The 17,842-nt window shown below is 39.0% G+C and overlaps 1 protein-coding gene across 1 annotated transcript in view; it reads right to left on the bottom strand.

Moving 5' to 3' along the window:
• Window positions 1-1,506: 1,506 nt before the first annotated feature.
• The window catches only part of ARHGAP28 (Rho GTPase activating protein 28), a 195,088-nt gene continuing 178,752 nt past the window's right edge, over window positions 1,507-17,842 (bottom strand). The window contains exons 15-18 of the mRNA XM_029922266.1: window positions 13,682-13,738; window positions 11,762-11,886; window positions 3,968-4,032; window positions 1,507-1,805 (exon numbers count right to left, since the gene is read on the bottom strand). Of these exons, the coding sequence (XP_029778126.1) occupies window positions 1,711-1,805; window positions 3,968-4,032; window positions 11,762-11,886; window positions 13,682-13,738 (342 nt within the window). The 3' untranslated portion in view covers window positions 1,507-1,710. The remainder of the gene's footprint in view (window positions 1,806-3,967; window positions 4,033-11,761; window positions 11,887-13,681; window positions 13,739-17,842) is intronic.

The following is a 17,842-nucleotide window of genomic DNA, read 5'->3' as shown; positions in this document are numbered from 1 at the left end:
AGCCAACCATGGAAAACTGATGAAATGTAGGAATAAATAAAAACTGATAGAACACATTTATCTTCTAATGGGTTTCCAGGCACAGGAAATAAAAATTCTCAAGAAAATAAAAAATGGATATTTGAGTTTTTTATAAAAATATAACAAAATATTAATGGCCAGAAACACAATTATCTACATGGTGAATACAAATTATGTTTTAAGAGATATCAAGGCATAACGCAGCATATGAAAGGTTTCTTCCATACATGGGCTTCAGTTATCATCACATTCCGTTTTGAGAATTGGTAAGTGGTTGAAATGTCTTCTGTATTTGTGAGTAACTTTATTGTTTGACCTGCAAAAGAGGGTCCTCTCGGCATTAAATCTCAGTAAAATTGATAGGGATTCATCAAAATCCCCATCTGCGGATTCTAATCCAAAGCATGCATGTGGGATAAATGAGACTCCTGACCCCATTTCTAGCTCATCCTGGAAGAGCTGTATGTGCAGACGCAAGAGGACAGGCGGAGCCATCTGACCCCTTGGCACATTCACGTTTGTTCTCCATCAGCTCGTGGAGCAGTGTATGTTCTCACCAAGTGTGGGTCTGGAAAATGGCTCCGTAGGATCTGCATGGCAAAACCATTTCCAGCTTTACCAAAACTGCATCTGATTTTAAAGCCCAAGGCTAGTCCACAGGGCTACGGTTGATGACCAGAAAAAAAAAATATGCTTCTACAGCATATAAAATCTGGATATAATAGTATTTTTCAGTATTCTTGGATAAAGAACAGTTGGATAAAGGCAGTTCTGAATTTTTAAGTTGGGGAGGCAGAAGTGACTATCTATAGTTGTGAAATATAAAAAATGATATGTTTGATCAGGAAAGGAAATCTGTGTCTGGCACAGAGAAAGCTATTTGTTGAGCACCAGAATCAGGATGAGAAAATCGAGGTTCTGTGACTATTAACTACACAGAAGTTACAAGAGAATAAGGACACCCTCTGTCGGACTAATCTTTGCTATGGGGACCAGTGCTCATCAGAGAAGAAGCTTTAAAAATATCGATTTTCAATAGTCCATGATAGAGAAGTGGTCATTTGCACCAGAATGCTGATAGTCATAATACAGTACGACAGACATACCAATACAGTGTTCCTTCAAGAGAAGTTCGTCCTCCTCCTATTTGAGAGCAAGTCAGAGCATAAATATGATATGCGTAACTTTAGAAACTGATTCCCTTTGAAAAGTAGATCTGAATTATTTTGCAGAAATAAGTGATATTTCTGGCATTCTTGTTCAAAAAGGTCCACCTATATATATAACACAGGTATAAAAATGACTCTCTTCTACCTCTGGTCTTTGGTAGCGTTTGCTACATCAGGAAGTGTTTTTTATATCTAGGTATAGGACCAAACTCATTTCTGCTGTGAAATCAAAGCACCAGAAATGATTAGAGTTCCACATAGATTGGCCTTTCTTCTGGAAGGATCACATGATCTTTCCTTCAATCTTCACAAGGAACCACAGGAGAAAGCCCCAGCTCAAACAGTCAACAGAGCCTCCTCTGGGGTTCACGCTGACAATGCTGGGAGACACTACTTGGGCTGAGAAACACCAAGAGGGTTATTGGAGCAAACATCTCACAAGGAGTCTTGTTTTCTTTCCTACCAAATGTAGAATCTTCTTGGTGTGTAATACACAATAGCTGCCATCTCGGAGGGTATTTCAAAAACTTGGTTGGGGTTTAATCACCCACTCTGCTTGAGGATTTACATGATATATGTCCAATATATAAGCATCTGGATCCAAGCAATGCTGCCCTAAAGGAAAGAGAAAATCAGAGAATGTTTCAACAGTGCACACTTCTATGTGTGCAGGTGCGTGTGTGTGTTGGAAGGTTCGAATAAAGCCAGTCTCTCAGCCAAAAGTAAGTAGATAGATATTAAAGTTTCCTTAGCAAAGCTAGTCAGCGTGCCTTCTTGCTTTCCTCTTTCACTTCTTTGTTTCTTTCTGACTGTGAAATACTTCATATAAATCTTATGCAAAATTGTGGAAAAACATAGGCAAATTATTCCCTAGACCCACCACATCAATTAGGACAATTTGGAAGGACCTTGTTTAAGGTATAAACTGATCATGTATAAAATAATACATGTCCTCTAATGGAAAGTAACTTGACCAGGCCTAGAAAAAATTAAAATTACATCCATTTAGGAATGGTCTTTTTGTTTCTTTACTATGAATGCAATGCCCGCAGACAGGAGATCTAGAAATGATAACAACAACGAAAAAAAATCATTCCACGAGGCAAATACATTTGAAAATCTTTATGTATAGTGTGTTTGAAATGTATACCAAAGTCTCGAACAGAACTATCAATAATTGATTGCTTGGTTCGTTCACTCATTCATTTATCAAATATTTCTTGAAAGTGACAATATTCCAGGTACTATTCTAGGAGCTAGAGGTATGGAAATGCATCAGATAATCAAAACCACTTGCTCTCAGGGCACTTACATTCTCAAAGTGGTAAAAGGCAACCAGCAAACAAGCAAGTATGATATAAAGTAAATCTGGTGGTGATGAGAACATGAGAGAACAACAAAGCCAGGAAGGCACACGTAGAGAGGGTGAGATCCCGGAAGTCTCCTTGAGGAGGTGACACAGTGGCAAACACCTGTAAGAGGTGACAGAGTGAGAAATGACCACTCTAAAGGAGAACATTCTGGGAAAAAGAGTAAGTGCAAAGGGTCCATGGCAAATGTGCCTGGTGACGAGCTCTGCAAGGTTGGTGTTGAGCGCAAGTCTGGATATGGTATGAGAAGCATCTGCATGCTGGTGTACTTAAAGCAATGTGACGGGCTGAGCTCACCAAGGAAGTTACATGTAGGTAAGAGGATAAGAGGAGCTCTGAGGCCTGCCCCCACAGCATTCCACGTTGAGAGGATGAGAAGTAGTGGGCAGAAGAGACTCAGAAGGAGCCACCAGTGAAGTGGCATGAAACCCAGAAGCTTAGGCAGTCCTTGAAACCAGGTGAAGAAAGTGTGTTTTCAAAGAAGGGAAAGATCAACTCAGCAGGCAGTTATGAAGACAGACGAATGACTGGATTTCACAACATAAGAGTCCTCTGGTGGCCTCAACAAGAGAGCAATTTGGGGGAAGTGTTGCGGGGTAATGTTTGCCTGGAGTGGTTTCAAGAGAGAACAAGAGGAAGAATTTGGAGGACAGACAACGACTTTAAGGAGTTTTTGCTGTAAAGCGGAACACAGAAATGGAAGTGGGCTGGAAGAGGGTCTAGAGAGATTTTTGGTAATTCCTCTCATCTTCACAAAACTGTTCATGCTGTTGGAAATGAAGCAGCTGGGAGGGAAAAGTTGATGGTGCAGGAGAATGGGGGACTGGAGAAGGCCCCGAGTGGCAGGCGGGGACACGAAGCAAGGTACACACAGAAGTTCTTGGCCTTCAGTGGGAGTGTGGGTCCTTCATCCAGACTATGCCGGGGCGGGGACGGGGGGCGGGGGGAGCAAGCAGAAGACGTGGATGAAGGGGAAGGTAAGGACACAGATGAAAGCAGAGGGTATTTCCCTTTGATTCCTTTTTGTTCCCCCTCAGGGACACAGTAAGAATGAACCTGGGTTGAGGGTGAAGCCCTGAAGTTTAACCGTGAACTTGGGTCACAATTTCAAAGTTCCATGATGTTTCTCTGTTTTGCAGGGATCTCGAGGAAGAGACTTGCCAACTCTGAGGCACACTGAAAAGACCCACAGTCTACTCCATATCAACTAAAATATTCACATGTAAATTTTTGAGAATATTTTAGGAAATTCATACAACTGTTCTCACATGGGTTTAAAAATCAGAGTCTTACTGACTTTGAATTTATACTAAGAAACTTGTAAAATGTGCTGTTACAAGAATAGCATCATATTTCTTTTAGCACAATCAGAGAATTTAGGAGTGAAGGCCATTAGAGAATGCTTACCTATATTTCCTCCAATTTCATATAACCGTTGGTTCTGAATCTTAATGCATTCTGACGAACCATAACTGAAAAAAAGAAAGCAATGTAATTTTAACCCTGTTCTATGATCTGAGGCAAGTCTGTGGATTAAATAACCATGGCAACAAACAATTCCTTCTGCCTTGAGTAAAATACACCCACAAACCGTTATTACAAAATTGAAGTTATGATAAAAACTTTTAAAAAAAATTTGTTTGACACAGAGAAGCATTCAAGGCACAGAGAGAGTGGGACTATTCCAAACCAAGACAGATGCTGCTTTACCCTGCGGCAACCTGGAGCCCATTCTGTCCACAATTGACAGCTTCATTTCAGAGAGTAAACGGTTAGAGGCACGCCGAGGCTGGCTTAGGAGCAGCTGCATGTTTAATATCGCCTTGTCATTGGTCACATTACTCCCGGTTCAGAAGTCAGGTTTCATTTCTCTTTTTGCCAGAAACTGAATGAGATTCTCTCCTCTGTCCACGCCATGTTTCGAAACTTGCCTAAAGCTTTTCAAGCTGACTAATGTTGACTTCATTGCATGTTTCTGCTCTATGGTGAAAGCAAGTCAGAGAAAATAATCACTTAATTTAATTTCAGCATCCCAGAATGCTGTGGCAGAAAAGTCTAGAAAGACCATTGTTGATCTCCATCCCAGTTGAGGAATGGCTTTCAGCTTGGTTTCTTCAAAAAGATGGACTTCAGCTCTTTGGGAGGAAGAAAGATGTGTGCCCTATTTTATTGTTTTCTTAAACATTTTGAGATAATTGTAGATTTGTACATAGTTTTAAGAAATTATATAGGTAGAGCCTGTTTATCTTTTACCCAGTTTCCCCCAAAAGTAAAATTTTGCAAAACTCTAGTGTGCTATCACAACCAGAATGTCAACATCGACTCAGTCAAGATATAGGACACTTCCTTCATCACTAAATCTCTCATTTCCCTTTATAGCCACACTCACCTCCCTCTCCATCATAACTACCTTCATTCCTTATCCCTAGTAACATCTACTTGATTCTACATTTTCTAGAAGCTTCTCGTTTCAAAAATCGTACACAGAGTAAATGGAAACACAGAGTATAGAGGGTTTTTTTTTTTTTCTGTATTGGCTTTTTTCTACTCAGCACAAATCACTGGAGACTCATCTAAGGTGCTGCATTTTATTGCTGAGTAGTACGCCATGGTACAGATGTACCAGTTTGCTTTTTACCTGTTGAAGAACATCTGGGGTTTCCTCCCCTCAGTTTTTTCTTATTTTAAATAAAGTTGCTATCAGCACTTGTGTTCGGGGTTTTGTGTGAATATTATCTTCATTTCTCTGGGCTAAATTCCCAGGAGTGTGCAAGCTGGATCACATGGTAGTTGCATATTTAGTTTTAGGAGAAACTGTCAAACAGTTTTACAGAGTAGCTATACTCTTTTACATTCTCACCACCGACGTAGAAATGATCCAGTTTCTCTGTATCTTTGCCAGTATTTGATGCCATCGTTATTTTTCATTTTAGCCATTCTCAGAGTGATGATAGTCATTGTGGCTCTGCATTTCCCTAATGGTTAAAGATACCGAACATGTTTTCACGTGCATATTTGTATTTGTATATCCTCTTTAGTGAAATATCCGTTCACATCTTTTGCTCATTTTTAAATTGGATTTTTTTTTATTGTTGAGTATTGAGTGTTCTCTATATATTATAGATACTAGTCATTTGCTGGATAGGAGGTCTATATATATCCTTAGTTTGTCTTTTCATTCGTTTCACTGAGACAGTCTACAAGTTTTCAGTTTTGAAAGATGTCTAATTTATGGATCATGTTTTTGATGTCAACTTTAAGAACCCTACTAGCCCTATATCACAGAGGTTTTCTCCTGTTATTCTCTAAAAGTTTTATAGTTTTACATTTTAAATTTAAAACTGTGATCCATTTTGGGTTAATTTCTTTTTTTTTTTTTTTTTGTTTACAAATGTCCAACTGCTAGAGCACCATTTATCATTTGTTGAAAAGGCTGTCCTTCATCCATTGAATTGCTTTTGTACTTTTGTCAAAAATCAGTTATTATAGTCAAATTCATAGAGACAGAAAGAAGAAGAGCAGTTATCAGAGCCTGGGAGAGGGAGAAATGAGGAGGTATTGTTTAGTGGGGACAGAGTCTGAGTATGTGACGATAAAATCTTTCTGGAGATGGATGGTGGTAATGACTGTACAGCAATGTAAACATACCTAATACCATTGGACTATACACTTAAAATGATTAACTTTATGTTATGTGCATTTTATTTCTTCCTTTATAATCTGTATGCCTGCCTGCTCACCCTTCCTCCATCCTTCCCTTCTTCCTTCCCTCCCTCCTTCCCCCACTTGCTTGCTTCCTTTTCCTTCCTTCCTTCCTTCCTTCCTTCCTTCCTTCCTTCCTTCCTTCCTTCTTTCATTATACTGCAGTGGCTTCATCTCCCAATGTATACTGAATACAAGTTACAAGTAGTGTTTTTATTTTTTTAAAGTAATTTTCTGGATCTTGGAAGGAAAGCATTCAATCTTTCATCAAGTGTGATGTTAGTCGTAGGTTTTTGTAGATGGTCATTATCAAGCTGAGGAAGTTCTTCCCTTTTCCTAGTTCAGTGAGAGTTTTTATCATGAATGGGCACTAGATTTTGTTTTTTTCTGTATCAATTAATATGATCTATGGTTTTCTCCAATCTGAGGGTGGATTACATTAACTTCTGAAGATTGAGCTAAACTGAAATGACCCCATCTGAGGTACTCATGCTGAGTAATTTCTTTCATACATGTTGGATTAGATTTGCTGATGTTTTGTTGAGGACTTTTACCTCTAATTTCATGAGAGATATTAGTCTGCAGTGTTTGTTTATTGTCTTTGGTGTCAGGTCAATACCAGTTTCACAAATGAGTTAGGTAATGTCCTTTCTTCTATTTTCTGGAAAAAGAATGTGCGAAACTGCTGTGAATTCTTTAAACATTTGCTAAAATTCTTCAGTGAAACCATCTGAGCTTAGAGATTTCTTTTTGGGGGAAACTTTTAAATTAAAGATTCAATTTCTTTAATGGCCACAAAACTAGTTCATCTTAGTTGTGTTTTGGTAATTAGTAGTTTTTGAGGAATTAACCCATTTCTTGAGCATATAGTTTGTTTATAGTATTTTCTTATTATCTTTTAAGGGAAACATTATATATAATGATTTCTATATTATTCTTAATATTGGTGATTTGTTTTGCTTTTCATTTTTGTTGGTTTTTATAGAAGTTTATTGATTTTATCATTTTTTAAAAGAACCAGCTTTTTGTCTCACTGATCTCTTATTTTCCTGTTTTCAAGTTCACTGATTTCTACCCTTCTATTACTTCCTTCATTCTGCTACTTTGTGTTTATTTTGTTATTTTTCTAGTTTCTTGAGGTAGAAAGTTACTTGATTATTCTGCGATCTTGCCTCTTTTTAATGTAATCATTGACTGCTATAAATTTTTCTCTCAGCATGGCTTTAGCTGCACTGTAAAAAATTAGGTTGAGTTGGCATTTTATTTTCAATCTATGTACTTAAAAACTTTCCTTTAACACTTCCTCTAAAATCTGTGGATTATTTAGAAGTGTGTGGTTTAGATTTTCATGTTGTCCTAATGTTATGACATGTAGTTTGATTCCTTTATGGACAGAAAAGATACTCTGTATGATTTCAATTATTTTAAATTTACTGAGGTTTGTGTTATGGCCAGGATATGGTCTATCTTTTATAGTTACATCTTGACTTATTTACAGTGTTTTTAAATATACTATTTTTCTTGTGGTTTCTCTGCCATTACAATACATATATGTAACCTACCGTGGTCTACTGGGATTGAGGTTTCACTACTTTGAGTGATATGTGAAACCTACTTCTGTCAGTTCTCTTTACCTTCATACTTTAAAAATAAACATTTAATTCTATTTATTCTTAGATCTTTGAATTAAAAATAAGTTAAAGGAAGAGGACCACTAATGCATATATGATTTCATTTTAAAACAGAATGATAATCCTGATATTCTAGCATTACTAAACTTTATCTATTTTATTTTGAAATTACTTGATCATTAATAACCAGTAGTTTTCTTAATTGACAAGACCCTAACAAATTTTACAAATAAACCTAATTTTAGAACTTTTAGATTTACTTAAAAATTATGAAAACAGTACAGTTCTCATATTCCCCACACCCTGTGACCCCTATTATTAGCACCTAACATTAAATACAGTATGTTTGTCACAACTAATGAATACTAATATATTATTAACCAAAGTTCATACTTTATTCAGATTTTCTTAGTTTTTACCCAGCATCTGTTTTCTGTTCCAGGGACCCATCCAGAATATTGCAACATATTTAGTAATTATAGTTGGTTGAATAGTGTAGTGTCCCTTCTAAAATTCACGTCCACCTGGGTCTTCAGAATGTGACTTTATTTAACTACAGGGTATTTGCTGATGTAATCATTTAAGAATCTTGAGATGAAATCATCCTGGATTCAGAAGACACCCTAAAATCCAATGAATCTTTATTATGAAGGGAAGACACAGAGACACAGAGAAGAGGATGATGTGAAGACGGAGAGACTGAAGTGATAACGTGTATAAACCATGGAATCCCAAGGATGTTGGCAGCCCCCAGAAGCCAGGAGAGAGACACAAGACAGCTTCTCCCTCAGAGTCTCCAGAAGGGACCAACCCTGTGGACACATTGCTTGCAGACTTCTGGCCTCCTGAACTGAGAGAATACATTTCTATTGTTTTAAGCCAGAAGTCTGAGATAATTTGTCACGGAAATGCTGGGAAACTAATACATAGTCACGTCTTGTTATGCTCCTCTTGATTCTGACCGTTTCTCACACATCTTGTTTTTGACATCTATGACAATTTTGAGGAGGGCTCATTGGGTATTTTGGAGAACATTTATACGTTGGGATTTATCTGATGTTTTTCTCATGTTTAGGCTGCAGTTACATGTTTTGGGGAGGAAACCAACAGACATAAAGTGCCACTTTCATCATTTCTTATCAAGGGTACATTCTATCAAGATGAGTTAATATTGTTGATGTTAATCTTGGTCACCTGGCTGAGGTCAGATTTCATGACTATGAAGTTGTTCTTTTTCCCTCTTCACACACTACAATCTTCAGAAGGAAGTTACAATGCAGACAATCAGGGCTCCCGAGCCTCAATCTTTTTTAAATGTAATTACCTTAAATATGACCTCTACAGTGAGCAGCAGATCAGAGGTAAAATTTTTTGCTTCAACCATCAAGTATGATTCAAGAAATGCATATTCTCTTACATTTACTACTATTTATTCATTCTGATGTTCTCCTTTCCTTTCTGAAGTTCCAAGCCTTTGTTATAATTTTCTTTCTATTTAGAGAACTTCCTTTATCCATTCCTTACGGGTACATTCGAAAATCTTAGTTTGGCTTCACCCAAGAATGTCTTAATTTCCCCTTCATTCTGGAAGGGTATTTTGTGCAGGACTTGGAATTCAAAGTTGACAGTCTTTGCTTTCAGTACTTGGAAAAAAATGTTATGTCACTTCCATCTGGCCTCCAGGGTTTCAGATAAGAAATCTGCTGTCATTGGAATTGGTGTTCCCTATAAGAAAGGCATTGCTTCCCTCTGAATACTTTCAAGTTTTTTTTTCTTTGTCTTTAATCTTTACAAGTTTAATCTTCCTGTTCCTGTTTGGTTGGAATAGGGCAGGTACTGCCAAAATAGTGCTTTGTGGTTAGACCACCCTCTCCCCAGTCTGGGGGAACAGGCTCTTCTTGTGGCTCTTTTATTACCTGCACCTGTGCCAGGTTGGAGGTTTCTGTGGCATCCTGCCCACACAGATGGGAGGCAAAAAGTAAGCCCAGGAATTAACCACCATGTTGTTTCAGAGGCCTGAGGTCCTTAGGCGGTCAGCACTCATCTTTCTACCTTTCAGAGTTAAGTTATATCCAAGGGTTGGGTTTTTAGTCATAAGAGGGAGGACCAAGGAGAAGGGGACTTCTCTCCTCTTTCTTAAACAGAAGAGGTGATAAGAGTCAGAAAATAAATCTCTAGTGGAATAGGCAAAAATGGACCACTTTACAACTAAACTGAAATTAGCCAAAGTTCTAACTGGTAAAGAAAACAGACTGGACAAAATCTGTTGAAGAAGTTCATATAAAGGATTTGCGTCTATCTGCAGTCACTTTACTAGAAACATTTTCATTCTACGAAAGGTCTACATGAGAGCACACAGGCAGTTTTGTCATGCACGTGACTAGGAATCTCTTGTGTGTTCAAATCCCCCCCAGTGGAATTTCAAGTCTCTCTATTACTGCCTAGTGGTAACCACTTACAGTGTCTCAGCAGCAGGGAAAAGTAAGTTTTCAGGGATCCTGTTGGCCCCTATTCTTTTCTTTTTTTCTTTTTTATATACTACATACATAACATGCACGCATCCTACATAAAAATGAAGAATTTTCACAAAGTGAACATACCATGTAACCGGGCCCAATAGTCTAAGAAAAGAACTTCTCAGAAGCCACTATCATGGCTTCTAATACCATAGATTATTTCTATTGGCTACTCCTGTTTTTTTTTATTGAAATATTTCTATTGAGATAGATGATTCTTATAATTGTGAAATATAATACAGAAAGATTCTTCATACTCTTTCCCCACTTTTCCCCAAATGGTAACATTTTGCAAAAATACAGGGTAAAGCCAGTTAGGATATTGATTGATATGATCCACACGTCTCCTTCAGATTTCCCATTTTATGTGTGCTCATTTGTGTGCGTGTGCATTACGTTCAGTACCACTTGTATAGGTTCTTATGTGCCACCAGAGTCAAGACACTGAGCAGCTCCCACATCGCCAGGTCCTTGTGTTGCTGTTTCATGACCATACCATCTCCCTCCCATCATCTCCCCTCCCCAACTTTCAGCAACTGCTAATCTACCCTCCATTTCTAAAATTTTGTCATTTCAAAATGTTAACATAAATGGAGAGTTACGGTATGTCATCTTCCGCGGTTGGCTCTTCCTCACCCTCAACATGGGTACTCCTTTTTAATATGATTGGAAAGCCTCTCTTTAAGAAACCTCCATCAGTTTTACTGGAAAACCTCAAACTGTGCCTCCTCTTTAATGGACAGATTTAAACTAAGCTTCTCATTTTCTAAAAACCTCAGGGCAAATGTTTATCCCTGAATAAGCATGCCTAAACAAAAATGATCCTGATTTATCATGTTTCAAGGTGACTTACGGCAAATGAGGAAACATTTTTTTTATAAATAGAATTCTGATATCAAGATTTATTAGTAGTTTGTTTTAAGAAAAACAACAGCGACGATGCCCATTTAATTCCATAAGCTTTATCTGACACAGGCATGTTGAAGCCAAGCCCAGTGAAGCCTGGAATGGTATTCTAGGCATCTATAAAACTAACTTGCTATATTTTTTATTCCAATAAAAAGTGAACTCAGTGACTAAATGAAACCACCAAGAAGGAAGATATCTATTAAGAATTCCATTTGTAGAAATTTCTTTAAAAAGTCCCCAAAAAACCCCAAACATTTCTGTTTTTAACAATTCTATGGTCTATTTAACTAATTTCTCTACTTTTGACTTATTCTATTGGTAAAGTTCCCAAAATAACAGGTTCCAATTTTTTAAAAAGGCCAAGTTTGCAAATGCCTGGAGAGTTACTTAGCTGATAAAAGATCATCTTCCTTGTACAGTGACCTCTACTCATTTTTACTCACCTGTTCTCATATTGAAATTTTGCCAGTATGTCTTTGGCTTTGGTGTGACTATTGAGTTGAATGGCCATGGACACCTTAGAGAGAAGTGGAGCATGGACCCTTATGACTCCTTCCGGCACGTCAGACTGCCAATGAGGAAAAGTTCAGTACATTCTGTCAAATATCCTAGAATATCGCTTTAATGACTGCACTTTAAAGATATGAAAATCAGTCGCTATGAATTAGGAAAACATGTAAATACGACCAGTATTTAACCAGAATGAAACACTGCTTTCTTTTTAACAGGAGATTCATTAATAAGTAAACATAACCTGGGATTTTACTTTTGTTACATACTTAACAATACGTTATAGTCCCTTAAAATAATAAGACAAGTAACACTAGGTTATGATAAAATCTCATGTTGCCTATCCATTCATTCCCCTTGAACTGTGTCCTAAATAAGCTTACTTCAAGCAGGATTCTGTATTTCAGTATATTTTAAGAAGATTCACCTGAAAAATTTGAGAATCAATTAGAGAGTACAGCTTTTTAAACATCCTTTTTCTTTAGTTCGTAACAATGACGGGCTGGCCCAAGTTGAATTCCAAAGGGGAACTTAAAACTTGACCCCTCACAGTGTGCTCAGATCACTCTCGTGAGCAGGTGTGGCCTGCTGAATTTCTGCTTTCATATGAGAAGACTGGCCTGGAGACCTACTGCAGAGCTCTTGATAAATGAAACAGAGAATGGCATTGTCTAATTAACATAAATTGCTGTTTTGTAAGGACTGGAAAATTTCTTTTGTTTCAAAATTTGGAATGTTTTAAAAATTAATTCTCTATCTAGATAGGAACGGAATATATCTCTACCTGAGGATCTGGCTATTCCTCAGGCATTTTAAATTTGAACATTCTCAAAAACATGGCATTGTTGATATAGAAAGTTTATGCTGACTGACTCGATATACACCCTAGAAGAAATATGTTATGGGTTGAATTGTGTCCCCCGATAGATATGTTGAAATCCTAACCTCCAGTAGCTGACAATATAATCCTTATTTGGAAACAGGGTCATTGCAGATGCAATTAGCTAAGGTGAGGTCATACGGGACAGGGTGGACGTATATCCAATATGGCTACTGTCCTTACAGGAGGGGAAGAGACACAGACACACACACACACAGCATCTGAAGATGGAAGCAGAGATTGGAGTGATGTTTCTACAAGCCAAGGAACACCAAAGATTGCTGGTAGCACCAAAAGCTAGGAATGATGTCAGAAACAGGTCCTTCTCTCACAGCCTTCAGAAGAAACAACCCAACTGACACCATGACTTCAGAATTTTAGTCTCCAGAACTGTGAGAGAATACACTTCAATTCTTTTAAGCTATTTAGTTAGTGGTGCTTTGTTACAACAGCACCAGGAAACTAATGGAAAATATTTTGAAATATGGTCAGAGCTTAGGGTACTTTTCTACTATTACCAGCAAGAACTGGGACAGCATGCCAGAGAATGAATGCTGAGAAAGCTGGGCTTGGCAGGAGGAGGTGCAGAGTGTCCCTGGGTCACTGGAGTCAAGACTATACCCTGAAACCCTCTTTTGGTCATTTCATGCCCTTCCTTTCCCAGCTCCCTGGAAGCCTCTGTAAGAAAAACTCCACATTGCTGACATTATTGAACCTGTAATCATTAATAATCATATTTCCCCTATAAATCTTACAATATTCATTCTTGTGGACAGAATGCCCAACCACACATTTTGAGACATCAGTTATCAACTTCTCACCCTATACTCTTCCTTCATGTGCCATATGAAATGTCGAGTCTGAAGGATGTTTCATGATCAAATTAAAAAAATAGATAATGTAAAATACAGCCAAAGAATATCATGTAGGGAGTCAATAATTAGAAAGGAAAGGAAATTATTTGATTTCTTACCATTCTTCTTGAAGAGGGCGATTTTTGTAGTACCTTTGAAGTCTTGGGGCTTATAACCTAAATAAAACACATTTAATCCTCAGGATTAATATTAGGAAAACCACCACATGCTGCTGTTAGAAGTGTAAAATGTTACAGTCTTTATGGAAAATATTTTGGAAATATTTATCAAAGTATAAAATGAGCCAACAATGTCATGTCTGTAAGTTTATCTTACAAATATACTTCACTTGTGATAAATAATGTCTATACAGTTTTTTCGGTGATGTATAAATCTTAATAGCAAAAGACTGTACATGATCTAACTGTTCACCAATGTGAACTGCCTAAATAAATTATGTGTATGGAATACCATGAAAAGGAAGCAAAGAAGGCTTTGTGAACTGATATAGAATAATCACCATGATTTCTTAAGTCAGTGTACCAAGACACAGAACATTTCATGTATGTTACCATTCATGCTAAAAGGAGGAAGAACACTATTTAGAGTTCAGCTCAGCTACTCCATGGTGTTGCTGCCTCAGCATCCATTTTGTTTGGCCAACCAGCCTGCAGTGACCTTAAACTGACAGTAGTCCCTTGTGTCAGCCTACGCCCTAGATAACAGCCAAGGGTGTCGTGAGCAAATCACAGGGTCCTGATAGGACTTCCCCTGTAGCCCTTGTGATCAACAGTCTCCCCACCTCCCAAGGTCGTGCCCTTGTGTGAACCTTAGATAAGACCACAGTGGGGCTCACCAAAAGCTCACTCTTTTGGTTTGAATTGACCAATGTGGCCTTAGCCTGGGAACCCCAAAGCACTGCTCTAACCATGAACTCTAACCAAGGAATGTGCCCCAGGTTCTGTGGCCCAGTCGACATCTTGCCTTGACCTACCCTTATGGCTCCTTGGGGGTATGCTGTGTACTTCCCCCAGAACCTCTGAATAATAGACTTTTCTATTTCAATTTCTCTTATGGTTTGTTGTTGAGCTGTGATTCACCACCCAGTGCTTGTGTTCCACTTAACAAATGTTAATTTAGGGGCCCGCTGAAAGCGGTGTGTCCCCAGGCGCACAGCTCCTAGCCCGGCGGGGAGGCCGGCAGCCTGGAGGCGGACAGGTCAGCGGGGAGCGGCACAGTGCGGGGTAGCCAAGAGAGAGCCCGGAGGCGCACAGATTCCCCGACAGTCGGTCATGGGGGGCGCCGGGTATCCAGAGGCGCACTGACCTTCACAGCCACGCGCGGTACGCCGGGCAAGGCAGGAGAGAGACCAGGGGAAGAGAAGTAGAGACTGAATCACTCACAGAGCAATCCCTGCAGAGGAGAGATTCAGCCCGGGACTGAGGGCCGCTGAGCGCTGAGAGAGAGATCTGCCCCTTCTGCGGGGCGTTCAGTCGGACCAGGCAGCTCACCCACTGCAGGTGGAGCCAGGGGAGAACTCTGACTTCACAAACTCCCTATCCGCCCCACCAGAAAGCTGCCCACCTGCAGGCGATTTTAACTGGTGGCAATATTGAGTGTGCGGGCGAGGACTTAGAAACCAGGCAGAACTTGGAAAACAGAAACAATTAGATCCGCCCGAGGCACAAGAAGGTTGGACTCCAGAGAGTGGTTAGAACGCATGGTCTGAGGGGGACTTGGGGTGCCCTTCGCCATTCTTCTCGCATCCACCAAGGCGGCCTCAGAGAACAGCCCTTGGGACCCGACCCACCTGCACCAAGCCACGCCCATCCGCGCTGGAGAGCTGCTGTGCTTGTGCTTATTACCCTTAAGTAGTTTTTTTTCTTAATATTTTTAATTTTTAATTGTCCCCTGTCTTCTCTTTACTATCTTCCTATTTCCTTCCTTTCTCCCTTTCCCCCTGGAATATGGGAACGACCAACAATTAGGTACTGCTGTGCTTAGATCAACTTTTACCATCCAGATAGTTTTCCTTTAACCCATCCTTATCTCCCCCACCCCCACTGCAGGTTTTAAGCTCTCAGACTGTCCTTTATCTCTGACTGTCGCTGTTCCCCCCAATCCCCGACTGCTTTTTTTTTCTTTCCCCTTTTGTTTTTTCCTCTTCCTTTTTTTTCCTTTTCTTCTTTTTTCTCCTCTCTTTTCTTTCCTGTTCCTTTTCTTCTTTCCCCCTTAGGTTTGCTTCTTTATCAGTACATCTGTGTGTTTGTCTGTCTGTTTTCCTTTTCAGGGCTACCTCAAGAAACAACCCAAAGCACACATAGTGGAAAACCCCAAATATCGCTGAGTAGGGAAATAAATTAATCAGAGGCACAACAAGAGAAACCGAGAGACACCATTTAAAAAAAAAAAATCTCCTGAAACCACAGACCCTAGACACTCCAAGAGCCTCCTTCTATACAGGAATACTAATAATCGCACAGTGCAGAACGAGCTTTTAAAACTGACAAGAGACAGAAAGCTAGCCAAAATGACGAAACGAAAGAACTCTTCTCCAAAGAAACTCCAGGAAGAAATCACAGCTACAGAACTGCTCAAAACAGACATAAGCAACATAACTCAACAAGAATTTAGAACGATTTTCATAAAATTAATTGCTGGGCTTGAAAAAACCATGGAAGCTATCGGAGAAGATATTGATACAAAGACTAGGAACCTTCAAAATAGCTCTGACAAGTCAGAAAAGGCTCTAACTGAGATGAATAATAAGTTGGAAGCTGCCAATGCATGTATTAAAGAAGCAGAGAGGAGAATAAGTGAATTAGAAGACACGGTTATAGCAAAAGAGGAGGCCGAGAAAAAGAGAAAATGATTCAGGAGCACGAAAGGAGAATCAGAGACCTGAGTGATACAATCAAACCGAACAATGTCCGTATCATAGCAGTTCCTGAAGAGGAAGACAAAGACAGAGTGCTTGAAGGCGTGCTAGACCAAATTATACACGAAAATTTCCCCAATCTGGGGAAAGAGAAAGACACTGAAATTCAGGAGACATACCGAACTCCCCTAAGACGTAACGTAAACTGACCTTCAGCACAACATATCATAGCGAAACTGGCAAAATATAAAGACAAAGAGAGACTTCTGAAAGCAGCTAGGGAGAAAAAGGCCCTAACATACAAAGGGAAACCTATCAGAGTGGTTACAGACCTATCTAATGAAACTTGGCAGGCCAGAAAGGAGTGGCAGGAAATCTTCAATGTGATGTACAGGAAAAACATGCAGCCAAGAATCCTTTACCCAGCAAGCCTGTCATTCAAAATAGAAGGAGATATAAAGGTTTTCCCAAATAAACAAAAGTTGAGAGAATTCATCACCACCAAACCAGTCCTACAAGAAATCTTAAGAGGGACTCTATGAGGGAAATGTAGCAAGGAATAAAGGTACCAGAGACATCACTACAAACATGCACTCTACAGGGAACACAATGAATCTAAACCCATGTTTTTCAATAATAACACTGAATGTCAATGGACTGAATGCTCCAGTCAAACGACACAGGGTAGCAGAATGGATCAAAAACCAAAACCCATCTATTTGCTGCCTACAAGAGACTCACCTTAGATCTGAAGACACCTTCAGATTGAAAGTAAGGGGATGGAGAAATATCTATGTGACTAGAAGCCAAAAGAAAGCTGGAGTAGCCATACTTATATCAGACAAACTGGATTTTAAAATAAAGGCAGTAACAAAAGATGAAGAAGGGCACTATATAATAATTACAGGGACTCTACATGAGAAGAGCTAACAATTATAAACATTTATGTGCTGAATTTGGGAGCTCCTAGATACATAAAACAATTAATCACAAACAAAAGCAATCTTATTGATAAGAATGTGCTAATTGCAGGGGACTTTAATACCCCACTTACAACAATGGATAGGTCAGCCAGACAAAAAAATCACGAAAGAAACAATAGACCTGAATGGCACACTGGAGCAGATGGAATTGATAGATATATTTAGAACTCTGCATCCTGACGCTAGGGAATTCACTTTCTTCTCGAGTGCACATGGTACATTCTCCAAGATTGATCACATACTGGGTCATAAAACAGCCCTCCATAAATATAAAAGAATTGAGATCATACTATGCACACTTTCAGATCACAATGCTATGAAACTCGAAATCAACCACAGGAAGAAGTCTGGAAAACCTCCAAAAAATGTGGAGGTTAAAAACTACCCTACTAAAGGATGATTGGGTCAATCAGGCAATT

This window comes from Suricata suricatta, chromosome 14, assembly GCF_006229205.1.
Source record: "Suricata suricatta isolate VVHF042 chromosome 14, meerkat_22Aug2017_6uvM2_HiC, whole genome shotgun sequence".
NCBI lineage: Eukaryota > Metazoa > Chordata > Mammalia > Carnivora > Herpestidae > Suricata > Suricata suricatta.
Note: the sequence above shows the minus strand (reverse complement) of the source record. Positions and strands in the feature narration are given on the sequence as shown.